General features: G+C 43.1%; 1 protein-coding gene across 5 annotated transcripts in view; it reads right to left on the bottom strand.

Moving 5' to 3' along the window:
• Window positions 1–1,730: 1,730 nt before the first annotated feature.
• Window positions 1,731–24,880, bottom strand: part of LOC132821808 (phospholipase D1-like) — a 158,037-nt gene continuing 134,887 nt past the window's right edge. For all 5 annotated transcript variants that reach the window (XM_060834619.1, XM_060834624.1, XM_060834620.1 and 2 more), the window contains 6 exons: window positions 15,990–16,103; window positions 14,512–14,561; window positions 13,177–13,311; window positions 11,122–11,275; window positions 9,984–10,101; window positions 1,731–6,662 (listed from right to left, as the gene is read on the bottom strand). In XM_060834619.1, the coding sequence (XP_060690602.1) occupies window positions 6,438–6,662; window positions 9,984–10,101; window positions 11,122–11,275; window positions 13,177–13,311; window positions 14,512–14,561; window positions 15,990–16,103 (796 nt within the window). In that variant the 3' untranslated portion in view covers window positions 1,731–6,437. The remainder of the gene's footprint in view (window positions 6,663–9,983; window positions 10,102–11,121; window positions 11,276–13,176; window positions 13,312–14,511; window positions 14,562–15,989; window positions 16,104–24,880) is intronic.

Genomic DNA, 24,880 nt, shown 5'->3' with positions numbered 1-24,880 from the left:
AGTACTCCCTAGGAACCTACCATTCATCATGGATATCCTTCCCTCCCAAAATGATTTGGAGATGCCGGTGTTGAACTGGGGTGTACAAAGTTAAAAATCACTCAACATCAGGTTATAGTCCAACAGGTTTAATTGGAAGCACACTAGCTTTCGGAGCGACGCTCCTTCATCAGGTGATTGTCTGATGAAGGAGGGTCGCTCCGAAAGCTAGTGTGCTTCCAATTAAACCTGTTGGACTATAACCTGGTGTTGTATGATTTTTAACTTTGTCCTCCCAAAATGCATCAACTCATATTTATTGGGTTAAATTGCTCTGACTACTTTACCAGCTGACCAACATCAGACTGTATCCTGACAGCATCCACCTCACTATTAACAATACCATGAATTTTCATGCTGTACACTTACTAACCATACCTTCTACATTCACATCCAAGTTGTACAGACAAACAATAAGAGTCCCAGCATCCCTTTGGTGCACTGCTGGCCAAAGGCATCCAATCACAAAAATAACCCTCCATCATTACTGTTTGCCTCCTATTTGTGTGCCAATTTTGGATCCAGTTTGTCAACTTGCCTTGGATCGTATGTGCTCTTATCTTTTGGACCAGCCTTCCACATGGGATCTTGTCAAACTCCTTACTGAAACCAGGTAAACCACATTAACTGCATTACTTTCATTAATATATTTAGTCAGCTGTTCAAAAACTCAATTAAATTAGTCAGGGATGAATCTCCCTCCAACAAATCTGTGCGGATTGTCCGTGATCAATCTTTGCCTTTCCAAGTACTGATTAATCCTGTCCCTGAGACCTTTTTTCCAATAATTTCCCTGACATCAGACTAACTGGTCTGTAATCTCTGCTGTCCTTCTTCAACAACTTCCAAGTTGGAAACTTCCAATTTAATCTTCCACTGCTTCCAAGGAAACAAATTCAACTTCCTTAACTTGGAAATTCCTGAGATCTGGAGTGACTTTTTCCAACTCTTCCTCCGGCATTGGTAGTAAGCAATGAGCTCACAGATGAGTTATCTAAGAATGTGAATGACTCATTTTTGTTGTAATTTTTATTTGTTATTAGAATCTGGGTGTCACTGGCTTAGCTAAAATGTATTGTCCATCCATAATTGCTCTGGACCTTCTTGAACTGCTGCAGTCCTTAGGCTGTAGTGACACCCACAAAGTGGGTGGGAGTTCCAGGATTTGACCCAGTGTCACTTAAGAATCAGTAATACATTTCCAGGTCAGGGTGATGAGTGGCTTGTAGGGGTACTTGCAAGTGGTGATGTTCCCATGCATCTGCTGTCCTTGTACTTCTCGATGACAGAAGCCATGGTTTAGAAGCTTCAGATGGAAGACCCTTAGTGAGTTGCTGCATTGCACCTTCTAGATGGAACACAGCACTGCCATTGTGCGTCAGTGGTAAAGAGAGTGAACGTTCAAGGTGGACTGCTGACAGTCCAAAGGGCTGCTTTGTCCTGGACAGTGTCAGGATTCTTGAAAGAAGTTAGAGGTGAACTAATCCAAACAAGTAGAGAGTGTTCTGTCACACTCCTGATAATGCATTTTAGATAGTAGACAGGCTTTGGGGAATGAGGAATTGAGCAAAAAAAGTGGAGAAAGGAATTGAGATACATATCAGCGATGATGTACCAGAAAAGCAGAGCAGACTTGAGGGGCTGAATGATCTCATCCTGTTCCAATAATAAGAAGAAAGTGACTCGACAGATAATAATGATAGATCATTTATTTTAGAAAACAAATTATGAATAACCAGTTTGTTTTAATGGATTAATGATAGTTACATGACTCTTGTTTCTGGGGTGTATATCTCTGATGGTTGGGTATCAGGAAACAGCCTTCACTGTGGTACAGAATCTCAGTGTAGTATTTACAAGGTTAAAGTTTACAGCCTGTATGGGACACCGACTTATGCAGGGTGCACATCTGACCTAAGCGTCTGGCCGTTAGAGTCCTTTATTGACTGGAAAACAAGACCTTTGCCATAGTCACAGTGGGTTCACTTTTTCAGTTACACTATCCATACCCACACACGGGCACCAGTACTGGCAAGAAATAGCCACCGATATCATCCAATGTCTTAAGTATTATCTCACTACGATCGTCTCATTACAAAAATTACACAAAGCAGCTAATGGTTTGGTTTACATTGTCAAAATGGAAAAGCACTTAATAAAACATCAATGATTTTGGAAGCACATTTGTGCATACATATATATAAGGGACCATTTGACTTCTCAAGTCTTTTCTGCCATTTAAATAAGATAATAGCTGATCTAATTGTGACCTCTACTTTACATTCCCACATACCTCTGATAACTTTTCACCCCTCTTGCTTATCGAGAATGTATCTGTCTTTGCTTTAAAATAGCCAAAGGTTCTGTTTCCCCCCACCTTGACAGGAAGAACATTTCAAAGAGTCACAACACTCTCCATGTCTCTGTCTGAAACAGGAGGTCCCCTATTTTTAAACAGAACCTCTAGTTCTGGAGTGTGAGGGCTGACCAAGCAAAGGACCAACCTTGAAATCTTTCTAGTCTGAGAGTTTTACTTTGTTTCGCTGGCGTTTATATCCCAGCTCAGTTCAGAAAGCCACTGGCAGATCCAGTAATATTGAAAGTTTGTGCACAGGATGAATTAACAAGCTGCTCACCAACAGTGAGATCAACCGTGCTCAGCAAATTATTTTGTAATGTGTGGAAGGTAGGGGCGGGACTGAGCAAAGTCAATTCTAGCCTCTTATACGTCCCCAGTTACTGATGGGCGTGTCTTCAGTTGCTGAGACCGCAGGGTTTAGTGATTTCCTTCCTAAGCCTCTCCACGCCTGCATCTTTCTTTAGAATTCTCCTGAACACCCATCTGAGCTTTGCCACTATTTCCTCATGTAGCTCAGTGCCTCATTTTCTTTGGTAGCACAGCTGTTTCAAACATTTTGCTACATGTAAAATGTTAAACATATGCAGTTATTGTTGGTAAAACCACAGCACTGGATGACAGTACTCCATCCAATCCTTCCGAAGAGACTTAGCTTCTGCATTGCTTCAACCAACCTTGGTGTGGTTTTGACCCTGAAATCCAATTCCCCTGCATCAGCAGAACTGCCATTACCACACTTGCCTTGACTGAAACCCTCATCCTTGTCACTTTGTCGCTTCAGGACTGGAATATCCCCAGTGCTCCCTCACCACTCTCCCACCTTTAAGCAGACATAAACACAGCTGAAACCTGTAACTCGCAGTGAGTCCTGTCGATATCATCAGCAAACCCCTGTGCACAGGGGTTGACCCACACTGGGTTCCCAACTGGTAACACCTCATTTTAAATGCCCTTCCTGATTTTCAAGTCCCTCCATGGCCTGGCCCTCTACATCTCAGTTGTCTCCCCCCAGCCCTCTGAGATCTCAGCACTCCTCCAATTCCAGCCTCTTGAGATTCTCATTCTGAACTGCTCCTTCACAGGTTCCTGTGCCTTCAGCTCCCTGATCCTGCTGCTCTAGAATTCCCTCACTATTACTCTCTGGCTGCCCTCCTTTCAGAGTCTCTCATGGATCATGTTTCTGGTCCCCTGTTGTAATGTCTCATGTGGTTGAATAAAATAGAATAGAATCTCTACATTGTGGAAACAGGCCATTTGGCCTAACAAATCCACACTGACCTTCCAAAGAGTAACCCACCCAGATCCATTCCCCTGCATTTAACCCTTGGCTAATGTAGCTAATCTACAAATCCCTGGACACTATGGATAATTTAGCATGGCCAACTCACTTAACCTGCCCATCTTTGGATTGTGGGAGGAAACTGGACTATCTGGGGGGAAACCCACGCACACACAGGGAGAATATGTAAACTCCACACAGTCACTTGAGATTGAAATCAAACCCGAGCCCTGGTGCAGTGAGGCAGCAGTGCTAACCATTGAGCCACCGTGCCACCCTTCATGAGTGTTAACATTCACTAATGATCAATCCTGAGAGGCTGCTTGTGATGTTTTACCAGATTAAGGGCACCTAAAAGGGAAATAACTTCAGACTAATTGGCACGTGGGTTCAAACATGATCCAGGCAGTTGATGATGAAAGTCTGTCTCTGGGTCAGTTATAAGTTCAGAGAGGTATAAATCTACTACACCACAACAGTATCATTTTTCTTCATCTAACATGGAATGAAGGTGTGGTAGCTCAGTGGTTAGCACTGCTACCTCACAACAGTGGGGACATAGGTTCAATTCCACCCTTGGGAGACTGTCTGGGTGGAGTTTGCATATTTCCCGCATTTGTCTGTGTGGGTTTCCCTCAGGTGCTCTGGTTTCCTCCCACAGTCCAATGCTGTGCTGGTTTGGTGGATATACCATGCTAACTTATCCTGTAGTGCACAGGGATGCATTAGTCATGACAAATACAGGGATTGGGTGGGATGCTCTTTAAGGTTCAGGGTTGATTTGATGGGCTAAATGGCCTATTTCTGCCCTGTAGGGATTCTATGAAGGAACACAAGGGTGAAAAATGCTTTGGAATGTTGTGCGATTTGCTCTGCATCCTACTCTATACTTGACCCAGGAACAATAAGGCACTGCCAACAGCAGTGAGCTAAACAGCACACTCTTGTGTTTTCAATGAGTCTTCCGTTTATTGCCATGGAACCTCTAAAGGCTCATCTGATAGGCCTTGAATTTAATGTCTCATCTGAAAGCCAGCACCACTGACCATACAGCACTCCCTAAGTAATGGCCAACCTGGATTGTACCATTCACTCTGTGGCTAACCCATGCTGTACCTGACTGGGGTGGGTAAAGATGGGTGCTTTACTCTGCTTCGAACATGGAGCTAGGAACATTTTTACATTGGCATTTATTTCCACTGCAAGCCACTAGACTGAGAAACATCACCGTGTGACAGGCAGCATTTTAAGAATAATAAGAGAAAGAAAAACCAGAGAGGACTGTATTGTCACCTGCTGGGTAAGAGCAGACACGCAACCCAGAGATGAATCCTTTTTCTGACCAAATTAATTATTTCCCACAAAATTAAAATATTATTGATAAAAGACAAATTCTGTTGAAGTTCTCACCTTGCACTCAACAAGGCAATTCATAAGAAATATTAAAGAAAATGGGAAGAACACATTCCTACTGTATGAGACAACAAAGTTGGCAAATGGACTCTGATTGATAGAGGCGCTGGCATGGAGAATTCATAGTTGCATGATGACCAACAGTTAACTATCAATGAAAGCAAAACATTATCTATTATATTATACATTAATAAAATAAGATCTGCACATAGTGGATGCTGGAGATTTGAAATTTAAACATTAAGTCTTGGAGAAACTCAGCCTCTGTGGAGGGAAGATTGGATTTACATTTGAACTCAAATAGGTCTCTTCGGAACTGGAAATTATTTTTCTGTTGGTCAAACATGACAATAACAGAAAACAGTATGATATCGCTCCCTGGTGAGAGAGGTGGCCATTTTGTTTTGGAAACAGCTGAGAATGTAGAGTTCATTACCAGAGGGAGGTGAAGAGTACAAATTGATTTAAGGGGAAACAGGATAAACAATTGAGGGAGAAAGGGATAGAGGGATATGGTGAAGAAATGTGAGAGCAGGTGCGTGTGGTGCTCCAGCAGGGAGCAGATAAAGCTGAGTCTTGTGTGTAAATACTGTGTGACAAAACTGCCCTAACTTGGACCTGATTGTGTAGAGTTCAGTAGGTCGGGGCTCGGATGATGCGGAAGTGAGAAAGTGAACTATTTCCCCTGATAGGAAGGGTTTCTGACCTTACACTGACCCGCTGGAGATATTCCCAAGGCCCCCAAGGCGACCAAAAAGAAAAAGGCCGTAGGTGGGATCAGTTGGGAAAATGGAGACCTGGCAGGGAGGTCCAGACTGTGGAGCAATTCTGAGGCAGAGTTACTGGAGCTCTAAGCTAAGACTGACCATTCTTTAGTTGAACTAGGCAAGTGTCAGAGAGTGTTGGAGACATCATTAAGTTCCACTCCCCAGCATTGACCCACATGTGCACCACGAGGAAATAACAATTCACATCAAGAGAAAGGTTAAAACAATCTTCAATCAAGTCCGATAGAGACAGATGTTCAAAAGTTTGAATTCCTCCATATTTAGTGTCTGCTTTGTGTGATAACAAGGATTTAAAAAATTCATAAGTTCTACTTCATTGTCCCTGGGTTGAACTTTGAATGGATGGATCCTATTTGTCTTTTAGCACCACTGCCAAGGTTAAATTATCCTGAGTGATGAAACCATTGATCTAACTCCTCAATTCTTCACCATAATATTGGTCTCCAATAGATACCTTCACCACTATTGGACATAATAGGAAGACAACCAGGTTGCTGCGTCCCTTCTCTTTGTGGACAAGGAACCTCCCGCACTCTCTCTGTCATTGTCTCTTGTTCCCTCATGTCCACACCTCCATTGGGACCATCCGCTCTTTCGTACTCAATGCTGGAAGGAGGTTCTCCTCAGACAAGAAGCAGAATGGGAATTGCACCAAGAATCCCCGGATTTTCTTCAGTTCTTCCACCGCTTTTTCTGGATCTTCTTCGTGCAGGCCCGCTTTGGCACTGAACTCTGCCAGCTCAATGTTGTTCCTCACGAGATCTGATGGGAGACACCGGAAGACCTGAATTGGGAGAAGAAAGTGTTCTTTAGGTTCATTAAACAATCCAAAAGATTTCTCCATTCACTTATAGCTTTCTCTGCTCCCCCACACACTAACCATGTGAATGTGTAGAGCAGCTTTCAACCAGCAGGCATGTTTGAAGTCGCAAATCGGTCACAGATTTATATCAGGTCACATAACAAGGTGTTGGAGCAAGCGACTAAGATTTTGTAGAGCAGCTTCAAGGGGTTTGAAAGAGCCAGAGTGACTTATGGAGGGAGCCCATGGGTTGAGGAAGCCAAAGGTGTAACTGCCAATGATTGTGTGATTAATATCAAGGACAGTCAAGAGACTGGTATTGGAGGAGTTCTGGGATTCGAGAAGAGGAATTTATAGAAATAGAGCAATGAAGTTACATAGAGTTTTGAAAACAATAATAATAGAGATATTGCAGGACTGTGACTCAATTGTGAGTTGGGGAGCTCAAGATTGGGTCCTGATGAAAGTTTCCTTTTGCCTTTTTTATCATGGGAGGTGGGTGTCACTGACAAGGTCATCACTTATTGCTCACCCTTAGTAGTATTGAGCAGGCTTCTCAGTCATTTCAGAGTTCATTAAGAACCATGCACATTGCTGTGGGTCTGCAGTCATATGTAAGCCAGACTGGGTAAGGCTGGCAAATTTCATTTCCTGAAGGACATCAGTGAATCAGGTTGATATCATTTGACGTGATTCATAGTCAGGAATACTGGGCCTACCTTGAGCATACAGATCTGATTAATAGAGTGTAAATGCCACCAGTCTGGCCCTTTGGATTACTAGCCCAGTGACATTATCATTATGCCACCACCAGTGAGCAGAGTTGTAGCTGAGCTGAAGGGTGCAGATGATGGAAGATTGAGGTCCAAGGGGAGACCTTGGAATCATTAAGTCTGGAAATGACAAAGGCTGACTCGAGGCAAATCAAAAGTTTTATTAAAACATGGACACTTATTCATCAGGAAATGTCGAACAGATTGGGATTTCTTTCTAAGGAACAGAGAAATTTGAAGAGTGGAGGTCTTTAAAAAATACGAGGATGAGTATCAGGAAAATATTTTCACTTGAGAAGCAGACTAATATGGTCTGTATAAATATGCTGCTACAAGTCCAAGTAACACCAAAACATTGTAAGTGCAAATAGTGTTTAGAGGAATTTGAGCATCTGGGATGTTTTGCAGAAGTAAGCCTATCCTGAAATCCGGGTATGCTTCCCAGCGTGGATTAATCACCAAAGCAAGGTCCAAAATATTAAACTGGAATCCTTTGGAGCAAGAACTCCATTATAGTTAGATTTTAAATAACTAAATACTGAATCCCAATTTAAGACAAAAAATGGTGCAAGATTATTTTCCATTATTTAATATTATTATGTAATGTTTAATTTGAGGACATAAGTTGACATTATATATCATAGTAAACCTATTGTCAGATGCTTTCATTAAACTCCACCCAAGTTGCCACTCTCAAACATGTTGTCCCACGCAGTTCAGGAATGTTATATTGTGAACTTACATCGATGAAAGCTATTCAGATTGTTAATCGTTAAATCATAAATCATTAAATTTCTGGCTGTTGCAGTACAGAGAGTATAGTGTCCCCAGTAAATACCTAATTAAGTGTGAACTTTGGTGATGGTATCTCACAGTCATCTGTGGAATCCCTACATTGATTGTTTAAAGATGCGCCAACACCTCAAGACTACCAAGTTTTCAGACTGCCCAGTCTAAAGGAAAGATCAAAACTCAACAGCAATTTTCAACTTCCCATTATATCTTGTAAACTTCCCTTATTCAGACTAGATTGTGTGAATCCAGCACACATCTGATTGAAACCAGTTTCAGGAACTGGACCTTTATCACCCCAAGACCCAGTAGATCTATTAGAATCCATCAGTCTGACTCTGGCATCAGGAGCGAATATTAAACAGCCAAAGTATTTAAGATGCTCCAGTTCCAATGATCATCTGATAGCCAATCTCCCAGACATTTGACTAGACAAAACCTCACAATCTGAATCATATGCTTCAGAAAGATCCTTACTCCTGATTTTAAATCACCAGATCCCCTTAAGGAACTATAGATCTGCCACATGGGAGACTGGAGATTATAAATCAGAGAATAAATTAACTGCAATTTATAAAAGTGAACCATCTTTATATCTAATTTGTGTGTGTGTGTATGTTTGTACATGAATATGCATGAGACCAAGGTGTGGCCATGCAATCGGTCAGGATAGATTTGTGAAAATAAATAAGCTTTATTTAAAACTCATGGAACCTTCTATTGAATTACTTAATTGAAGTACATGCTCCAAATGTAAAAAAGACACACCTCTTTCCATACAATACTCACAGTAACCACCGACATTCTGTGACAATATCAATGTTTGATAAAGTAAAATATATCTATGTCAAATTTTACACTCTGAAAAGTTGCTTTAACATTCTAAGGGGTTCATGGCAGATTTTACACTTTGATAATTCGAAACAGACTGATTCTGGTTGCAATATACAATAAACTGCAGTTAGGCCCAAATGGAAATTCCACCTTAAGTTAGCCACTCATATCTGGAACAGAGAATTGAGGAAATACTTTTTTTTAACCCAGACCATGGGGAGAATTCAGTAGAACTTTCTGTCACAGAGAGTGTTTGAGGTGAATATGATTGTTTCATTTAGGGGGAAGTTGAATAAATACATGACAGAGACAAGAAAGAAGGATTACTCTTACCGGCCTACTCCTGCTACTGATTCACATACTCTGCTTCTCCACTACAATTACAATATGACTCCATGGGCCTTGCAGAGGGTGCAGAGGGAGAGTGAATGAAATCTTTTCAAGGATGAGGGACTTCAGTAATGTGGAGACTGGAGATGCTGAGACTGTTCTCCAGAGAGCAGAGAAGGTTGGGGGGAGATTTCATGAAACTGTTCACAATCTTTCAGAGTATATTATGGGAGAAAGAGTTTCCATTGGCTTGAAGGTCAATAAGCAGAGCACAGAGATTAACACCAAATAGCCTACTTTTCTTTTGAACAGTCCCATGATCCTTTGTGTTGTTGTGACATGCTACATGGAATGTTAGTTGGAGCAGATTCAATAATAAGGGAGTTGGGTCAATACTTAGAAAGGGAAGATTTGCAGGGCAATGAGAAAGAGCAGAAGTGAGAAAAATTGTTCTTGTAAACAGGACAGACATAGTGGACTGAATTGCCTTGTTACATATTGAATGATTCCATGAAGTTGCTGTGCCTGACATACAGTCAGCTTAGCATAAGGAGGGTGAAGGAAATGATTGTACCTTTTCATATATTGTAGCATTCCGTGCACTGGTTGGAATCCAGACTTCTTTGAAGAACTTCTCACTGATGGGGTCTTGCACTTCGATGGTTGGATCATTTAGACCCCCCAGAATAAGCCTGTGGGAATCAATACGCAAAGATCACAGCCTGGGAATGGCCTCCCACAGCACAGGGGAACATGGTACACTTTAGACACTCCGCAGGATTGTCCTGTGGGAAAATCTTTGCTTGGTTTTCAGAGAACAGAGCCCTCTTTTTAAAAATTATTCTGACATGTTTGCATTGATTGCTGGATCAGGATTTGCTCTCCATGCCTAGCTGTCCTTGTGCAGGTTTGGTGAGCTGTCTTCATGAACCACTGCAATCCACGTGGTGCAGGGCACCCACAGTGCTGTTGGGGAGAGAGCTCCTGCAATATCAACCCAGTGACAGTGAAGGAACAGCAATGTATTTCCAAGTCAGAATGATAAGTGGCTTGGAGGGGAACCTGGTGTTCCCATGTAACTGCTGTCTTCATCCTTTAGAGGTCAAAGGTTTGATAGGTACAGTCAAGGGAGCCTTGGTGAGTTACTGCAGCGTATCGTGCAGATGGTACACGCTGCAGCCACTATCACATGCTGCTCCCACTGATCCAGCATCGTAGCTCCCTTTTCTGTTTTGTCGTGTTTGGCTGGGAGTGGCACCAATCCACAATTTTGGGATCTTCATCATTTCCTACCAGGAGCTGCTTTAATTATCTCAGTCCCTCAATCCTCACAGTAAAGTCATAAACCAGAAGAGTTTTCACGCAGAGGGTGATACGTGTATGGAATGAGCTGCCAGAGGATGTGGTGAAGGCTGGTACAATTGCAACATTTCAGAGGCATCTGGATGGGTATACGAATAGGAAAGGTTTGGAGGGATATGGGCCGAGTGCTGGCAGATGGGACTAAATTGGGTTGGGATATCTGGTCGCATGGATGGGTTGGACCGAAGGGTCTGTTTCCATGCTGTACATCTCTAACAAAAAAAGTTACTTAACTGGACCAGTAACCTGGAGGCTATGGAATATGATCGTTATAGTGAAGTGGTCACTGAAAGAGTGCAAACCCCAAGATCTCTTTCTGTATCTGTCTCTGGACCTACGTGGGGACTCACTTGAAGCAGTGTAGTCGGAGGTGCAGAGCATATTTCCCAGCCTGGTACTCTGCCCCGTCCATCACCGACGGCACAAACTCTGTATCCTCCACAATCACCGCGACCTCACTGTCTCTCTTTCCCAGCATACTTCGATCATTGATGTTTGCTGAACCTGAGTTCACAGGAAGACACAAACACAAAAGTCATTACAACCTCACCTGTGTTCAAATATGACCCCCTGCAAGCACCCCGCCATAAATGGATTGACCCTGTCAGCCCATCTCCTCAAAGTGCGGGTGGTCTGTACTGCAGTCGAAGCTGAAATGGTTCCCCAACAAGTCTCCATGCACTTACATTTGATCACATCCTTCACGATCTCAGGGTATCCAAAAAGCTGGTCTTTTTTTTATGCGTAGTTACTGTCGTGATGTCAGACTGGACACAGCAAGCTCCTGTAGTCACCATTCTATTAATGATCAATTAATCTCTTTGATGTTGGTGGAGGGATAACCATTTGCCAAGACACTGGAAATAATTCCCCTATTCCTCTTTGAAATAATGAGTATTTATGGTATTTATGGTTATATGAGTGACAAGACATAAAAACAGTGCTATTGTGGTAATGTGGTTAGTAATCCAGAGACCCAAATTAATGCTTTGGGAACATGGGTTCAAATCCCACCAGGACTTCCCACTCAATAAAAACTGGACTAATTGAAATTACTGTTAATTATTACAAACGTCAATTTGGTTTGCTAAAGTATTTTAGAGAAGGAAATCTGCTGTTTTTATCCAGTCTAATGTGACTCCAGACTGATGGCAATGTGGTTGATTCTTAACTGCTCTCTGATATGGCCCAAGACAGTCAATCATTTCCATGTCAGTTAGGAATGGCTGTCCTATCAATCACTCCCAAAGCAGGCATAGCACGGGGTTAGATATAGAGTAAAGCCCTCTCTACTATTTTAAACTGAAAGTAAAACTCCATTTACCCTGTCTCCATTGAACACTTCCAGAACAGATACAGTCTAGCAGTCCAGGCTTAGATATAAAGTAAAGTTCCCTCTGTACCACTCCTTCTACTCTTTAAATTGGACGTTATGCTTTCTGACACTTTTAAAGTAAAGGTAAAGTTTCCTCAACACTGTCTCCAACAAAACACTCTCAGGTCAGCGGCAGCACGCTCCCTTAACATAGCACCCATTAAACACTCCCAGGAGAAATGGACCATGTGATTAGATGCAAAGCAAAGCTCCCGCTACTCTTTGAAAATAAACTTCCCATGATACCGTCACCATTAAACACTCCCAAGACAGGGACAGCATGGAGTTAGACACAGGGTAAAGCCTTCTCTGCTGAACAAATCAAACACTCTCTGGGCAAATATAGCCCAAAGTTACATACAGAGGAAAGCTCCTTCTCCTCTTTTAAACACAATGTGAATTGAAAGTAAATGTATCTTTTTTTTGAACTGAAGGCAAAGTTTCCTCTACTCTTTTAAACCATAAATGAAGATCCCTCTACACTGTCCCCATAAAACACTCCCTGGAGAGAGACAGCATTGGGCTAGATACAGAATAAAGCACTCTACACAATGTACTCACCAACACCCAGAGACAGTGATTAGCTACAGTGTAAAGCCCCTTAATTATTGTCCTCTTTGGGTTCAAATACCTAACAATGTGCTTACATGATTGAACTCGTCATACTGAGAACAGGAGCTCGAATCTCACAACTGGCCATGTTTAGGATCCAGGTTTAAAATTCTATCAGTTGGAAATAAAAGTAGGAAAAGCTTTGGAATGGCAGGTTTTTGCAATGTGTAACACAATGCCTGAAAGGGCAATGGAAGCAGATTTAATTGGAAACTTTAGAAGGAAATTGAATAACTGGTTGAGATGTCGAGATTGCAAAAGTAAAGTATGTTAACAAAGAAGAGTTGGATTGGATAACTCTTTCAGTTGGCTCACACACACACACAACTGGCTGAGTGGTCTCTGTTGGTCCTGTAAGCCTCAGCTCTGTCGGATGCCATCCCACCATTCCTTCATCTCATCCTTGAAGATCACTCACCGATAATGACTGTGTTGTCATCTGCAATCAGCATTTTGCTGTGGACATAGATGAGTTCAGTGACCAACCGTCCGTTCAATTCCACGTGGGTCCGGAGACCACATACGGAGAAATAATTGATCCACAGATCATCCACTGGGAGGACAGAGAGAGGAGGGAGTGGAGGGTGAGTTAATGAACCACTAATCTGCAGGAAGACATTAGCACATTATTGAAAACAAACCCCATGCAGAGAAGCAAGGAAATTCTCACTCCCTTGATCAGTGACAGCAGTGTGTACTATCCACAAGATACCCTGCAGCAACTCACCAAGGCTCCTGAGAAAAGCACCTTTCAAACCCGTAAACACTACCATCTAGAAGGACAAGGGCAACAGATACATGGGAACACTATCACCTGTAGATTCCCCTCAAGCCACTCACTATCCTGACTTGGAAATATATCACTGTTCCTTCAGTGCCACTGGGTCAAAGTCCTGGAATGCCCTCCTTGACGGCATTGTGAGTCTACCTATAGCACATGGTCTGCAGTGGTTCAAGGAGGTAGTTTACCAACACCTTCTCAAGAGTAACTAGGGATGGGCAATAAATGCTCACATCCCAATGAATAAAAAATACTCTGATGATTATTGTTTGACTGAAATCAAAATGAATCCAATTAATTTATGAGCCTTTTGATTCATTTTTCAATTGGTCTACTGGGATGTGTGGTACTGTGAGGATCAATTAATAGTGGGAACTCAGAGGAATACTATCAATGAAATGTTAAACAGCTGGATGGCACGGTCGCTCGGTGATTGACACAGGAGCCTCACAACACCAGGGACCCAGGCTTGATTCAAACCTCTGTCTGCATGGGTTTCCTCCAGGTGCTTCAGTTTCCTCCCACACAATAAAGATATACAAGTTAGATGGATTGGCTGTGCTGTGTTTTCCATAGTGTCGTGGTGGATTAGCTATGGAAAATTCAGGGTTATGGGGGGGTGGGGGGTGGTGGGGGGGGGGGGAGGGGGGGAGGTGGGGGTGGTGGTGGTGGTGGTGGTGGTGTGGGTGGGATGCTCTTTGGAGCGTCAGTGTGACTCAATGGGCTGAATGGCCTGCTTCCACACTGTTGGGATTCTATGAACTGTTGCCAGGAGATAAGGGAAGAAACTGGAGAGTGAGGGAGGGGCAAGTCAAACCAACGTGCAGTAGCAAATAGGTTATTCCCAGGAAATATCAATCTCTCCCTCCATCTCCCCTTCAGTGATATGATCAAGAGTGGAGATCTTGGCCTGATGCTAACCCAACCCTTAGTCCTGATTCAGATCAATTGCCCACTGTAGATAAGCCTTACTTTCTTTCTTCAGTTGTTCAATAATTGAGTTTTCTCCTCTGCTGATGGTCCTGTAATGGAGGAAGGTGAAATTAGATTTCTGAACCATACACATCACACAGACTGACACAGTCCCAGGCTCAGCAGACACAGGATCAGTGGAAATATAAGGTCTTTGAGCTTCAATATATCTGGGACTGGTTGGAGAGAAGACTGAGTTCAATATTACAGTCCAATCTCCAACCTGGAAAAGAGAGGAGGAGGTGAAATTTAGTACCTGGGGAAATGGAGAGTGGATGACTGGGGCAGTGGTGAGTGAGAGAATTATATTTAAATAACTTGTTTTATCATTTTGGCATTTTCCAAGGTGTTTACAGCCAAATAAATGTTATTTAAACCACAGTCACCATTACTTTATGGAAAATGCAGCATGAAATCAGCATACAGCAAGTTCCCACAAGCAGCAATCTGATCATTGTGGGATCGTCTGGTTTAGTGATACGTTAGATGTTAATGTTGTTCAGAAAGCAGAAGACAGCTCCTCTGCTCATCATCAAAATTGGGATCCTTTACACCTGCTTCAAAGAAATCTAATCTGAATGATGAAGACATAAACAACGAGGAACACCATCAGTACAACCTCCCAGGTCAATATTTCTGTAAGCTGGGTGGCTGTGAGTGTGCACAGCCACTCTAAGATTCATGGACACTGGCAGGGCACATTGATCACCTCATCCAACACCCTCGGAGACCCGCAGAGACAGAAAGAAAGGTAAAAGGTAAGCAGCCCGCTATTTGGTGTAGTATTTCCTGAGTACTGACCCTCTGACAGTGCAGTGTTCCCTCAGTTCTGACCCTCTGACAGTGCAGCACTCCCTCAGTACTAACCCTCTGATAGTGCAGCACTGACCCTCTGACAGTGCAGTGTTCCCTCAGTTCTGACCCTCTGACAGTGCAGCACTCCCTCAGTACTAACCCTCTGATAGTGCAGCACTGACCCTCTGACAGTGCAGTGTTCCCTCAGTTCTGACCCTCTGACAGTGCAGCACTCCCTCAGTACTAACCCTCTGATAGTGCAGCACTCCTCAGTACTGACCCTCTGACAGTGCAGCACTCCCTCAGTACTAACCCTCTGATAGTGCAGCACTCCCTCAGTACTGACCCTCTGACAGTGCGGCATTCCCTCAGTACTGACCCTCTGACAGTGCAGCACTCCCTCAGTACTGACCATCTGACAGTGCAGCACCCCTTCAGTATTGAACCTCTGAGAGTGCGGTGTTCCCTCAGTACTAGCGCGCGAGTGTCAGCCTCGATTATCACCTGAAGCATTTAGAATGGAGATGGATGTAGCCAATGGAGAATGATTAAAATCAGAAATGAGCATAAGATCCAGATTGGAAGAACTCGGGGATCTGGGTGGGCTGGAGGAGATTTTAGGGATAATTTGGGTGGCCATGACACGTGTAAAAGAAGGTAATGTCTCTGGATTGAGGGTCTACCTGTAGTTGAAGTGCATGACAGCCTGGATTGCAGTCCCTCCCCCTGTCGAGATGTCTCCTTCGAAACCTGGCATCAGGGGCGTCACTACATAGACACGAAACCTCTGCTTCGCCCTGCACAAATAAACAAAATCACAGTGAAACCAAGCTGACCACACTACAAGTGGGTCAAGCAGAAAGATTGGAGTCTGTATGTCCATAAATAGTTGTAGAAGGCACAACGAGTTGAGATGGTTGAAGTCCGGGTCATACCTGGATCAATATGTGGAGGCCTACATTGACTAAATTGATCAAAACTCACAACTCACTGGATAGCCCCCAACTGGAGGACTGTGTCCAAGTCTTGGAACCAAATTCAGGAAGAGTGGCAAGGTCTTGAGGAGATAAGGGGGCAAGAGACAATTTACAAGATGACTCCAGAGACAATGAGTTGGGTTACGTGTACAGAGACCTGGATCAATCTCCTGAGAACTGAGAAGTAGTTGTCAGGAATTTTAACTTGATGCTCCAAACAATGCAAGGTTTTGATGCAATAGATCATTTCCAATGGCAGGAGGAATAGGAAATGCAGGGATGCAGATTTAGGTTAATTCCTGAAACATTTCATGAGGATGGTAGGATTTTTTTTCAGGTCATGAGTTAGTCTGATCTGGAATGCTTCACCTAACAGGGTGGAGGAACCAGATCAAATCGTCACTTTCTAAAGGAAGTGAATAAATATTGCAAAAGGAGAATTTTCAGGATTAGGGCAATTGCAGGCTTGGTGGATTAATAGCTTTTTCAAAGGGTCAGCAGATAATATGATGGGCTGAATGGACTCTACGTACATTGACTCATTCCAAGTTTTTCAACACATTTCCTCAACAAATTATTCGATGCTGTAGCATCACCTCCCCATGGTGAAGCAAAACTACAGTTGACTACAATGCAGACAATATTTAGACAAGCATTTCATCTTTAACCTCTCTCCTACACCCAACTCGAAGTTGCTCTGCTCTCCATCCACCAGCAGATGTCAACACTGAGCCTTTCAGGAGAAAGCAGTGACACCTCCTGGGTCCAAATGCATACCGGCTGATTATTGGTAAGTTGTATGGACTCAGCTTGTCTCAAACCAGACACTGAACTTGAAGGGAAGCAATGATACTGTGGTAGGGTTCAGGTTAGATGCTGTTGATCCTTTTGCATACATCTTCTTTCCATTAGCCAAATGGTCATTCACTTATTCTCTTAACATCTGTCCCTTAGCCAATTCTTTACTGTTATTTTGATAACACCATGTGCTATTTTCCAACTGTGTTAAGTCAGTCTTTATTACATGTCTTGTGCAATCCGTATAAATAACATATATTGCGAATGTATGTTTGCTCACTGGTTCGTTTGTATTGAAACGTTGGAAGAGACGAACCTTACAACTCAGCAAGCTATCCTACATCCAGAACCTCAACCTGATCTACTAATCTTGCTAACATATATTGCACCACCATCATCAAACCTCTGTTTTGGATTCAAAAAATTTAATCAGCTTAATTAGGCACACTTTTTAAATTCATTTTTGAGCTGTAAGCAACTGGAAATGACACTTCTCAAATTTTTTTAAAATTATCCAACCCTGAATACCCTTGAATAGGTTGTGGTAAAGTACTACATTTGAGTTGGCTACTTCAGCTATTTCAGAGCGCATTAAGAGTCAACCACATTAACTGTATCTGGAATCACATGTAGGCCATACATAGTAAAGATAGCAAATTTCCTTTCCAACAATCTGATGGATCAGTAATAAGTTTAGCTTTTTATTCTCGATTTATGAACTAGTTGAAGGTGAATACAAGGATTTAGAGGCACTCTAGAGCGAACAATTTGAATGTTACCAGAACTGGGAGTTTATATCTATCAGGAAACATTGAACAGGTCAGAGCTCTTCTGTTTAGAAAACGAAGAGAGATTGGAGAAGCTGGAATGTTGCTCTCAGAGAATTTTTTTTCTTTTATTCTTGTCTAATTGCATAACTCTTTCACAGGGCAGGATCGCCTCGTCTGTGTTGAATCACAATGATTTGAAACTAATTCCCTTTTACAGAAAACCACAAGTTTCCAAATAAAAATATTTGATGCTGCCATCTCCTCGACATGATGAAGCCAGTCTAGACTGAGTGAGTGACTGATTGAGGTCTTTAAAATTAAGGAAGTGCTTGATCGGATATTCAAAGTTTATGAGAAGATTTATAGCTTGGATGCTCGTTGTTGTGGTTCTGTTCGCTGAGCTGGGAATTTGTGTTGCAGACGTTTCGTCCCCTGTCTAGGCGACATCCTCAGTGCTTGGGAGCCTCCTGTGAAGCGCTTCTGTGATCTTTCCTCCGGCATTTATAGTGGTTTGAATCTGCCGCTTCCGGTTGTCAGTTCCAGCTGTCCGTTACAGTGGTCGGTATATTGGGTCCAGGTCGATGTGCTTATTGATTGAATCTGTGGATGAGTGCCATGCCTCCAGGAATTCCCTGGCTGTTCTCTGTTTGGATTGTCCTATAATAGTAGTGTTGTCCCAGTCGAATTCATGTTGCTTGTCATCTGCGTGTGTGGCTACTAAGGATAGCTGGTCGTGTCGTTTCGTGGCTAGTTGGTGTTCATGGATGCGGATCGTTAGCTGTCTTCCTGTTTGTCCTATGTAGTGTTTTGTAGCCACACACGCAGATGACAAGCAACATGAATTCGACTGGGACAACACTACTATTATAGGACAAGCCAAACAGAGAACAGCCAGGAAATTCCTAGAGGCATGGCACTCATCCACAGATTCAATCAATAAGCACATCGACCTGGACCCAATATACCAACCGACTGCAACGGACAGCTAGAACTGACAACCGGAAGTGACAGATTCAAACCACTACAAATGCTGGAGGAAAGATCACAGAAGCGCTTCACAGGAGGCTCCCAAGCACTGAGGATGTCACCTTGATAGGGTATATGCAGAGAAGATTTATCACGATTTGTAAGCCAGAACTGGGAGTCATCAATCTAAGATAGTGATTAATCAATCCAATCAGGAATTCAGGAGATGTATCCAGAGAGGTAACTCACTCCCATAGGGAGTAATCAGGATAGATAGCCTTGATGTGACACATTGGATGAAAGCTTACATTGAAGAATCATTAGTCTGTCTCGCAGGATAACCAGTTAGGTGACAGCACCACCAGGCTGCTGTTGCCTGTTTTGTCTGGCAGAGTCTCTGGCTCAAATTACTTCTCAACCAATGAAACACTTTCTCCACAGCTTGGTGACTGCATTAATGTGGCATCCATAGCAAGCAAACAGTGTACAGTGATATCCAATTAAGAGGAATGGAAGAAAGTAGCAGCTAACATGATTTAGTGGTGCTTGCTTGAACTCAGTCAGTAATGACACTATGGAGGTCTGGGGGCTTCAAATCTCAAGCCAGACATTTGGTCACGTGATCTTGGTTAAAATGTCTAGCGCTTCACTATCTAGCTTCATCACATGAAACAATAAAATGAAGACCTTGCACTTTTATACTGTCTTTCACCACCTCACAATGGCTCAAAGAGCTAAGCAACCAACAACTTATTTTTTTAAAGTGTAGTCACTGTTATAATGGAGGTCATTATGGCAGCTGATTTTGACACAGCAAGCTCCAACAAACAACAATGTGATTAACCTCCAGAAAATTTGTTTCAGTGTTTGCCATTGGCATTTCTGGTGTCGAGATGGATGTGGATGGTTTATCCAGTTTTATTTCTTTGTTAAGACTTTACAGCAGTTTGAAAAAGTGACTGGTTTACTCAGCCATTTCATTGTTGTGGATCTGCAATCAGACAAGGAGGGCAAATTCCCTTTCTGAAAGGACATTAGTGAATCAGATGGATTATTATGAGAAGAGTAGATTAGATTCCCTATAGTGTGGAAACAGGCCCTTGGATCCTCTGAAAAGTAACTCACCCAGACCCAATTCCCTCTAACTAATGTACTTAACACTGTGGGCAATTTAGCACAGCCAACTCACCTGACCTGCACGTCTTTGGACCGGGAGGAAATCCACACAGACACAGGGTGAATGTGCACACTCCACACAGACAGTCACCTGAGGCAGGAATTGAACCTGGGACCCTAGTGCTGTAAGGCAACAGTGCTCACCACTGAGCCAACATGCCACCCCAAGTAGTATTATCACCATTACATTAGTTTTTAATTCCTGATTTTGTTGTGTTTTATGGGAGAATGGTGAGATTTTTAAGAGGATGCAGTGATATATTGATAATGTCACTGGTTGAGCAATCCAGAATCCCAAGCTAATGTTCCAGGGACATGGGTTCAAATCCAGTGTTCAAAGATGGTGAAATTTATATTCATTAAAATCTGGAATAAAGAGCTAGCCCAATGGTAACAGCATCAACTGGTCTCCATGTGAATCCAGGTCCACTGAAATGTGGTTGACTCTGAACTGCCTTCTGGACAATCAAGGATAGGCTGTAAAGGCTGGACTAGGAAGTGACACCCATGTCCCATGAATTAATGACAAAAACTGCATCCGTCTTGCCCAAAACATGAGCCTGTGGTTCAAGGTTACTCACCCAGTGAAATTACCACAACATCACTGTAGCTGGTTAAAAAAAACTAAATTACGTCCACAATACTGGGGAGAATTCCCATGCTCATTTTTAAAATACCAGCCACAGAATCTGTATTGTCTCCCTTGGAGAACAGATAACTCCTTTGAAAGGTAGCACCTGCAATATTGCAGTAACCTCTGCACCGGGAGAACCAGTCTCAGTTTTATGGTCATGATTCTGAAGTGGGACTTGAACCTATAACTTTGTGACCCTCCTCCTAGGTGAAAATGGCATCTTGTGGAGTCACAGCAGAAGCCAAGTGAGAAAAAAAAGCACTTATAGGATGAGTAAAATAGACCGCGTAAGCAAGTCAAACACTGGCCAATAGGATTCAGATCAGAAAAAATAAAATGCAGTACTTCAGAAGTAAAACATGTTGAATGGAAATACTCTCCACATACAACACTGTATTCACTTTCAAAATATCTTTCCTGATTGCATATTAATGATCTAGACCTAGGGGTACAGGACAGAGTTTCAAAATCCGCACATGATACTAAATTTGGAAGCATTGTAAAATGTGAAAAAAACTGTGCCAAACAGTGGGCAGACCACTGGCAGATGAGGTTCAAAGTAGGAAAGTATAATGTGATAATGTTTTGGTTACAAGAACATGGGACAGACAAAAAGTAAATAAATAATATTACTCTGGTGGTAGTGAAGCAGAGGAACGTTGGTGTATATGTACATAAGCCATTAAGATGGCATGACAGCCTGAGGAACTGATTAATAAAGAGTACAGCATCCTAGGGTTTATCAATGAAAGCACAGAGTACAGGGGCAAGGAGGTTATGCTGTATGTATGTAAGAGACTAGTTAGACTTTAGCTGGAGTGCTATGTACGATTTTGGACACTGCATTTTAGGAAGGATGTGAAAGCGTACGAGACAATGGTGAAGAGGTTTATGAGAGTGGTTGCAATGATGAGAAACTTTAGTTGTGATAAGAGGCTCTAGAAGTTAGAATTGTTTTCTTGGACTTGAGAAGGCTGAGAGGAGAATTGAGAGTTTTTCAAAATCACAGAAACGTGGATAGATGAGGGACAGGAAAGGTTGTTGGAGGTTCCTGGTTACAGATGTTTCAGTAAGATTAGGGAGGGTGGTAAAAAAGGAGGGGGGGGTGGCATTGCTAATTAGAAATGGTATAACGGCTGCAGAAAGGAAGTTTGAGGGGGATCTGCCTTTGGAGATAGTATGGGCTGAAGTCAGAAATAGGAGAGGTGCAGTCACCTTGTTGGGTGTTTACTATAGGCCCCTCAATAGCAGCAGAGATATGGAGAAACAGATTGGGAAACAGATTTTGGAAAGGTGCAGAAGCCACAGGGTCGTAGCCATGGGCGACTTCAACTTCCCAAATATTGACTGGAAGCTCTTTAGATCAAGTAGATTGGATGGGGTGGTGTTTGTGCAGTGTGTCCAGGAAGCTTTTCTAACTCAGTATGTAGATTGTCCAACCAGAGGGGAGGCCATATTGGATTTGGTACTCGGTAATGAACCGGGACAAGTGATGGGCTTGTTAGTGGGTGAACATTTTGGTGATGGTGACCATAATTCTGTGACTTTCACCTTAGTTATGGAGAGAGATAGGTGCGCACAACAGGGTAGATTTTACAATTGGGGGAAGGGAAATTACGATGCTGTAAGACAGGATTTGAGGAGCATAAGTTGGGAGCATAGGCTGTCAGGGAAGGATGTGGTGGAAATGTGGAACTTTTTCAAGGAGCAGATACGACGTGTCCTTGATATGTATGTACCTATCAGGCAGGAAAGAAATGGTCATGTGAGGGAACCTTGGTTGACGAGGGAGGTTGAATGTCTAGTAAAGAGGAAGAAGGAGGCTTACATAAGGTTGAGGAAACAGGGTTCAGACAGAGCAATGGAGGGATACAGGATAGCCAGAAGGGACCTGAAGAAAGGGATTTGGAGAGCTAAGAGAGGGCTTGAAAAATTCTTGGCGGATAGGATCAAGGATAACCCCAAGGCATTTTATGCGTATGTGAGAAACATGAGAATGATGAGAAAGAGGGTAGGTCCGATCAAGGACAGTAGTAGGAGACTGTGTATTGAGTCGGAAGAGATAGGAGAGGTCTTGAATGAGTACTTTTCTTCAGTATTTACGAACGAGAGGGACCGTATTATTGAAGAGGAGAGTGTGAAACGGACTGGTAAGCTAGAAGAGATACTTGTTAGGAAGGAAGATGTGTTGGACATTTTGAACAACTTGAGGATAGACAAGTATCCCGGGCCTGACGGGATATATCCTAAGATTATGTGGGAAGCAAGAGAGGAAATTGCAGTAACGTTGGCAATGATCTTTTCGTCTTCACTGTCAATGGGGGTGGTACCAGGGGACTGGAGAGTAGCGAATGTTGTGCCCCTGTTCAAAAAAGGGAATAGGGATAACCCCGGGAATTACAGGCCAGTTAGTCTTACTTCTGTGGTAGGCAAAGTAATGGAAAGGGTACTGAGGGATAGGATTTATGAGTATCTGGAAAGACACTGCTTGATTAGGGACAGCCAGCACGGATTTGTGAAGGGTAGGTCTTGCCTTACAAGTCTTATTGAATTCTTTGAGGAGGTGACCAAGCATGTGGATGAGGGTAGAGCAGTGGATGTAGTGTACGTGGATTTTAGTAAGGCATTTGATAAGGTTCCCCATGGTAGGCTTATGCGGAAAGTCAGGAGGCATGTGATAGTGGTAAATTTGGCCAGTTGGATAGAGAACTGGCTAACCGGTCGAAGTCAGAGAGTGGTGGTAGATGGTAAATATTCAGCCTGGAACCCAGTTACAAGTGGAGTTCTGCAGGGATCAGTTCTGGGTCCTCTGCTGTTTGTAATTTTTATTAATGACTTGGATGAGGGAGTCGAAGGGTGGGTCAGTAAATTTGCAGATGATACGAAGATTGGTGGAGTTGTGGACAGTGAGGAGGGCTGTTGTTGGCTGCAAAGGGACTTAGATATGATGCAGAGCTGGGCTGAGGATTGGCAGATGGAGTTCAACCCTGCCAAATGTGAGGTTGTCCATTTTGGAAGAACAAATAAGAATGCGGAATACAGGGTTAACGGTAGGATTCTTAGTCAGGTGGAGGAGCAGAGGGATCTTAGGGTCTATGTACATAGATCTTTGAAATTTGCCACTCAGGTGGATAGAGCTTGTAAGAAGGCCTATGGTGTATTAGCGTTCATTAGCAGAGGGATTGAATTCAAGAGTCGTGAAGTGATGTTGCAGCTGTACAGGACTTTGGTTAGGCCACATTTGGAGTACTGTGTGCAGTTCTGGTCGCCTCACTTTAGGAAAGATGTGGAAGCTTTGAAGAGGGTGCAGACGAGATTTACCAGGATGTTGCCTGGAATGGAGAATAGGTCGTACGAGGATAGGTTGAGAGTTCTCGGCCTTTTCTCGTTGGAACGGCGAAGGATGAGGGGTGACTTGATAGAGGTTTATAAGATGATCAGAAGAATAGATAGAATAGACAGTCAGAAACTTTTTCCCCGGGTACAACAGAGTGTTACAAGGGGACATAAATTTAAGGTGAAGGGTGGAAGGTATAGGGGAGATGTCAGGGGTGGGTTCTTTACCCAGAGAGTGGTGGGGGCATGGAATGCGCTGCCTGTGGGAGTGGTAGAGTCAGAATCATTGGCGACCTTTAAGCGGCAATTGGATAGGTACATGGATGGATGCTTAATCTAGGATAGATGTTTGGCACAATATTGTGGGCCGAAGGGCCTGTTCTGTGCTGTATTGTTCTATGTTCTATGAACAGTATAGACAGGTTAAAAAGGGAGAATTTTTTTCCATTTGTAAAAAAACTTTGAGAATGAAAGGACACCAATTTAAAGAACTAGTATGAGGCAAAATTGATGTGAAGAAACATTTGTTGTGCAGCAGCTGGTTAGTGTCTGGAATGCACTCCCTGAGTGTGCGCGGGAGGTGAGGTTAGATTAGATTACTTACAGTGTGGAAACAGGCCCTTCGGCCCAACAGGTCCACACCGACCTGCCGAAGCGCAACCCACCCATGCCCCTACATTTACCCTTCACCTAACACTACGGGTAATTTAGCATGGCCAATTCACCTAACCTGCACAACTTTGGATTGTGGGGGAAACCGGAGCACCCGGAGGAAACCCACGTAGACACGGGGAGAATGTGCAAACTCCACACAGACAGTTGCTCGCGGCAGAAATCAAACCCGGGTCCCTGGCGCTGTGAGGCAGCAGTGCTAACCACTGTACCACCGTGCCGCCCACTTTTATCAAGTCCATACC

The sequence above is a fragment of the Hemiscyllium ocellatum genome, chromosome 13 (assembly GCF_020745735.1).
Source record: "Hemiscyllium ocellatum isolate sHemOce1 chromosome 13, sHemOce1.pat.X.cur, whole genome shotgun sequence".
NCBI classification, from domain to species: domain Eukaryota; kingdom Metazoa; phylum Chordata; class Chondrichthyes; order Orectolobiformes; family Hemiscylliidae; genus Hemiscyllium; species Hemiscyllium ocellatum.
This window is presented reverse-complemented; position numbering and strand designations above follow the sequence as displayed.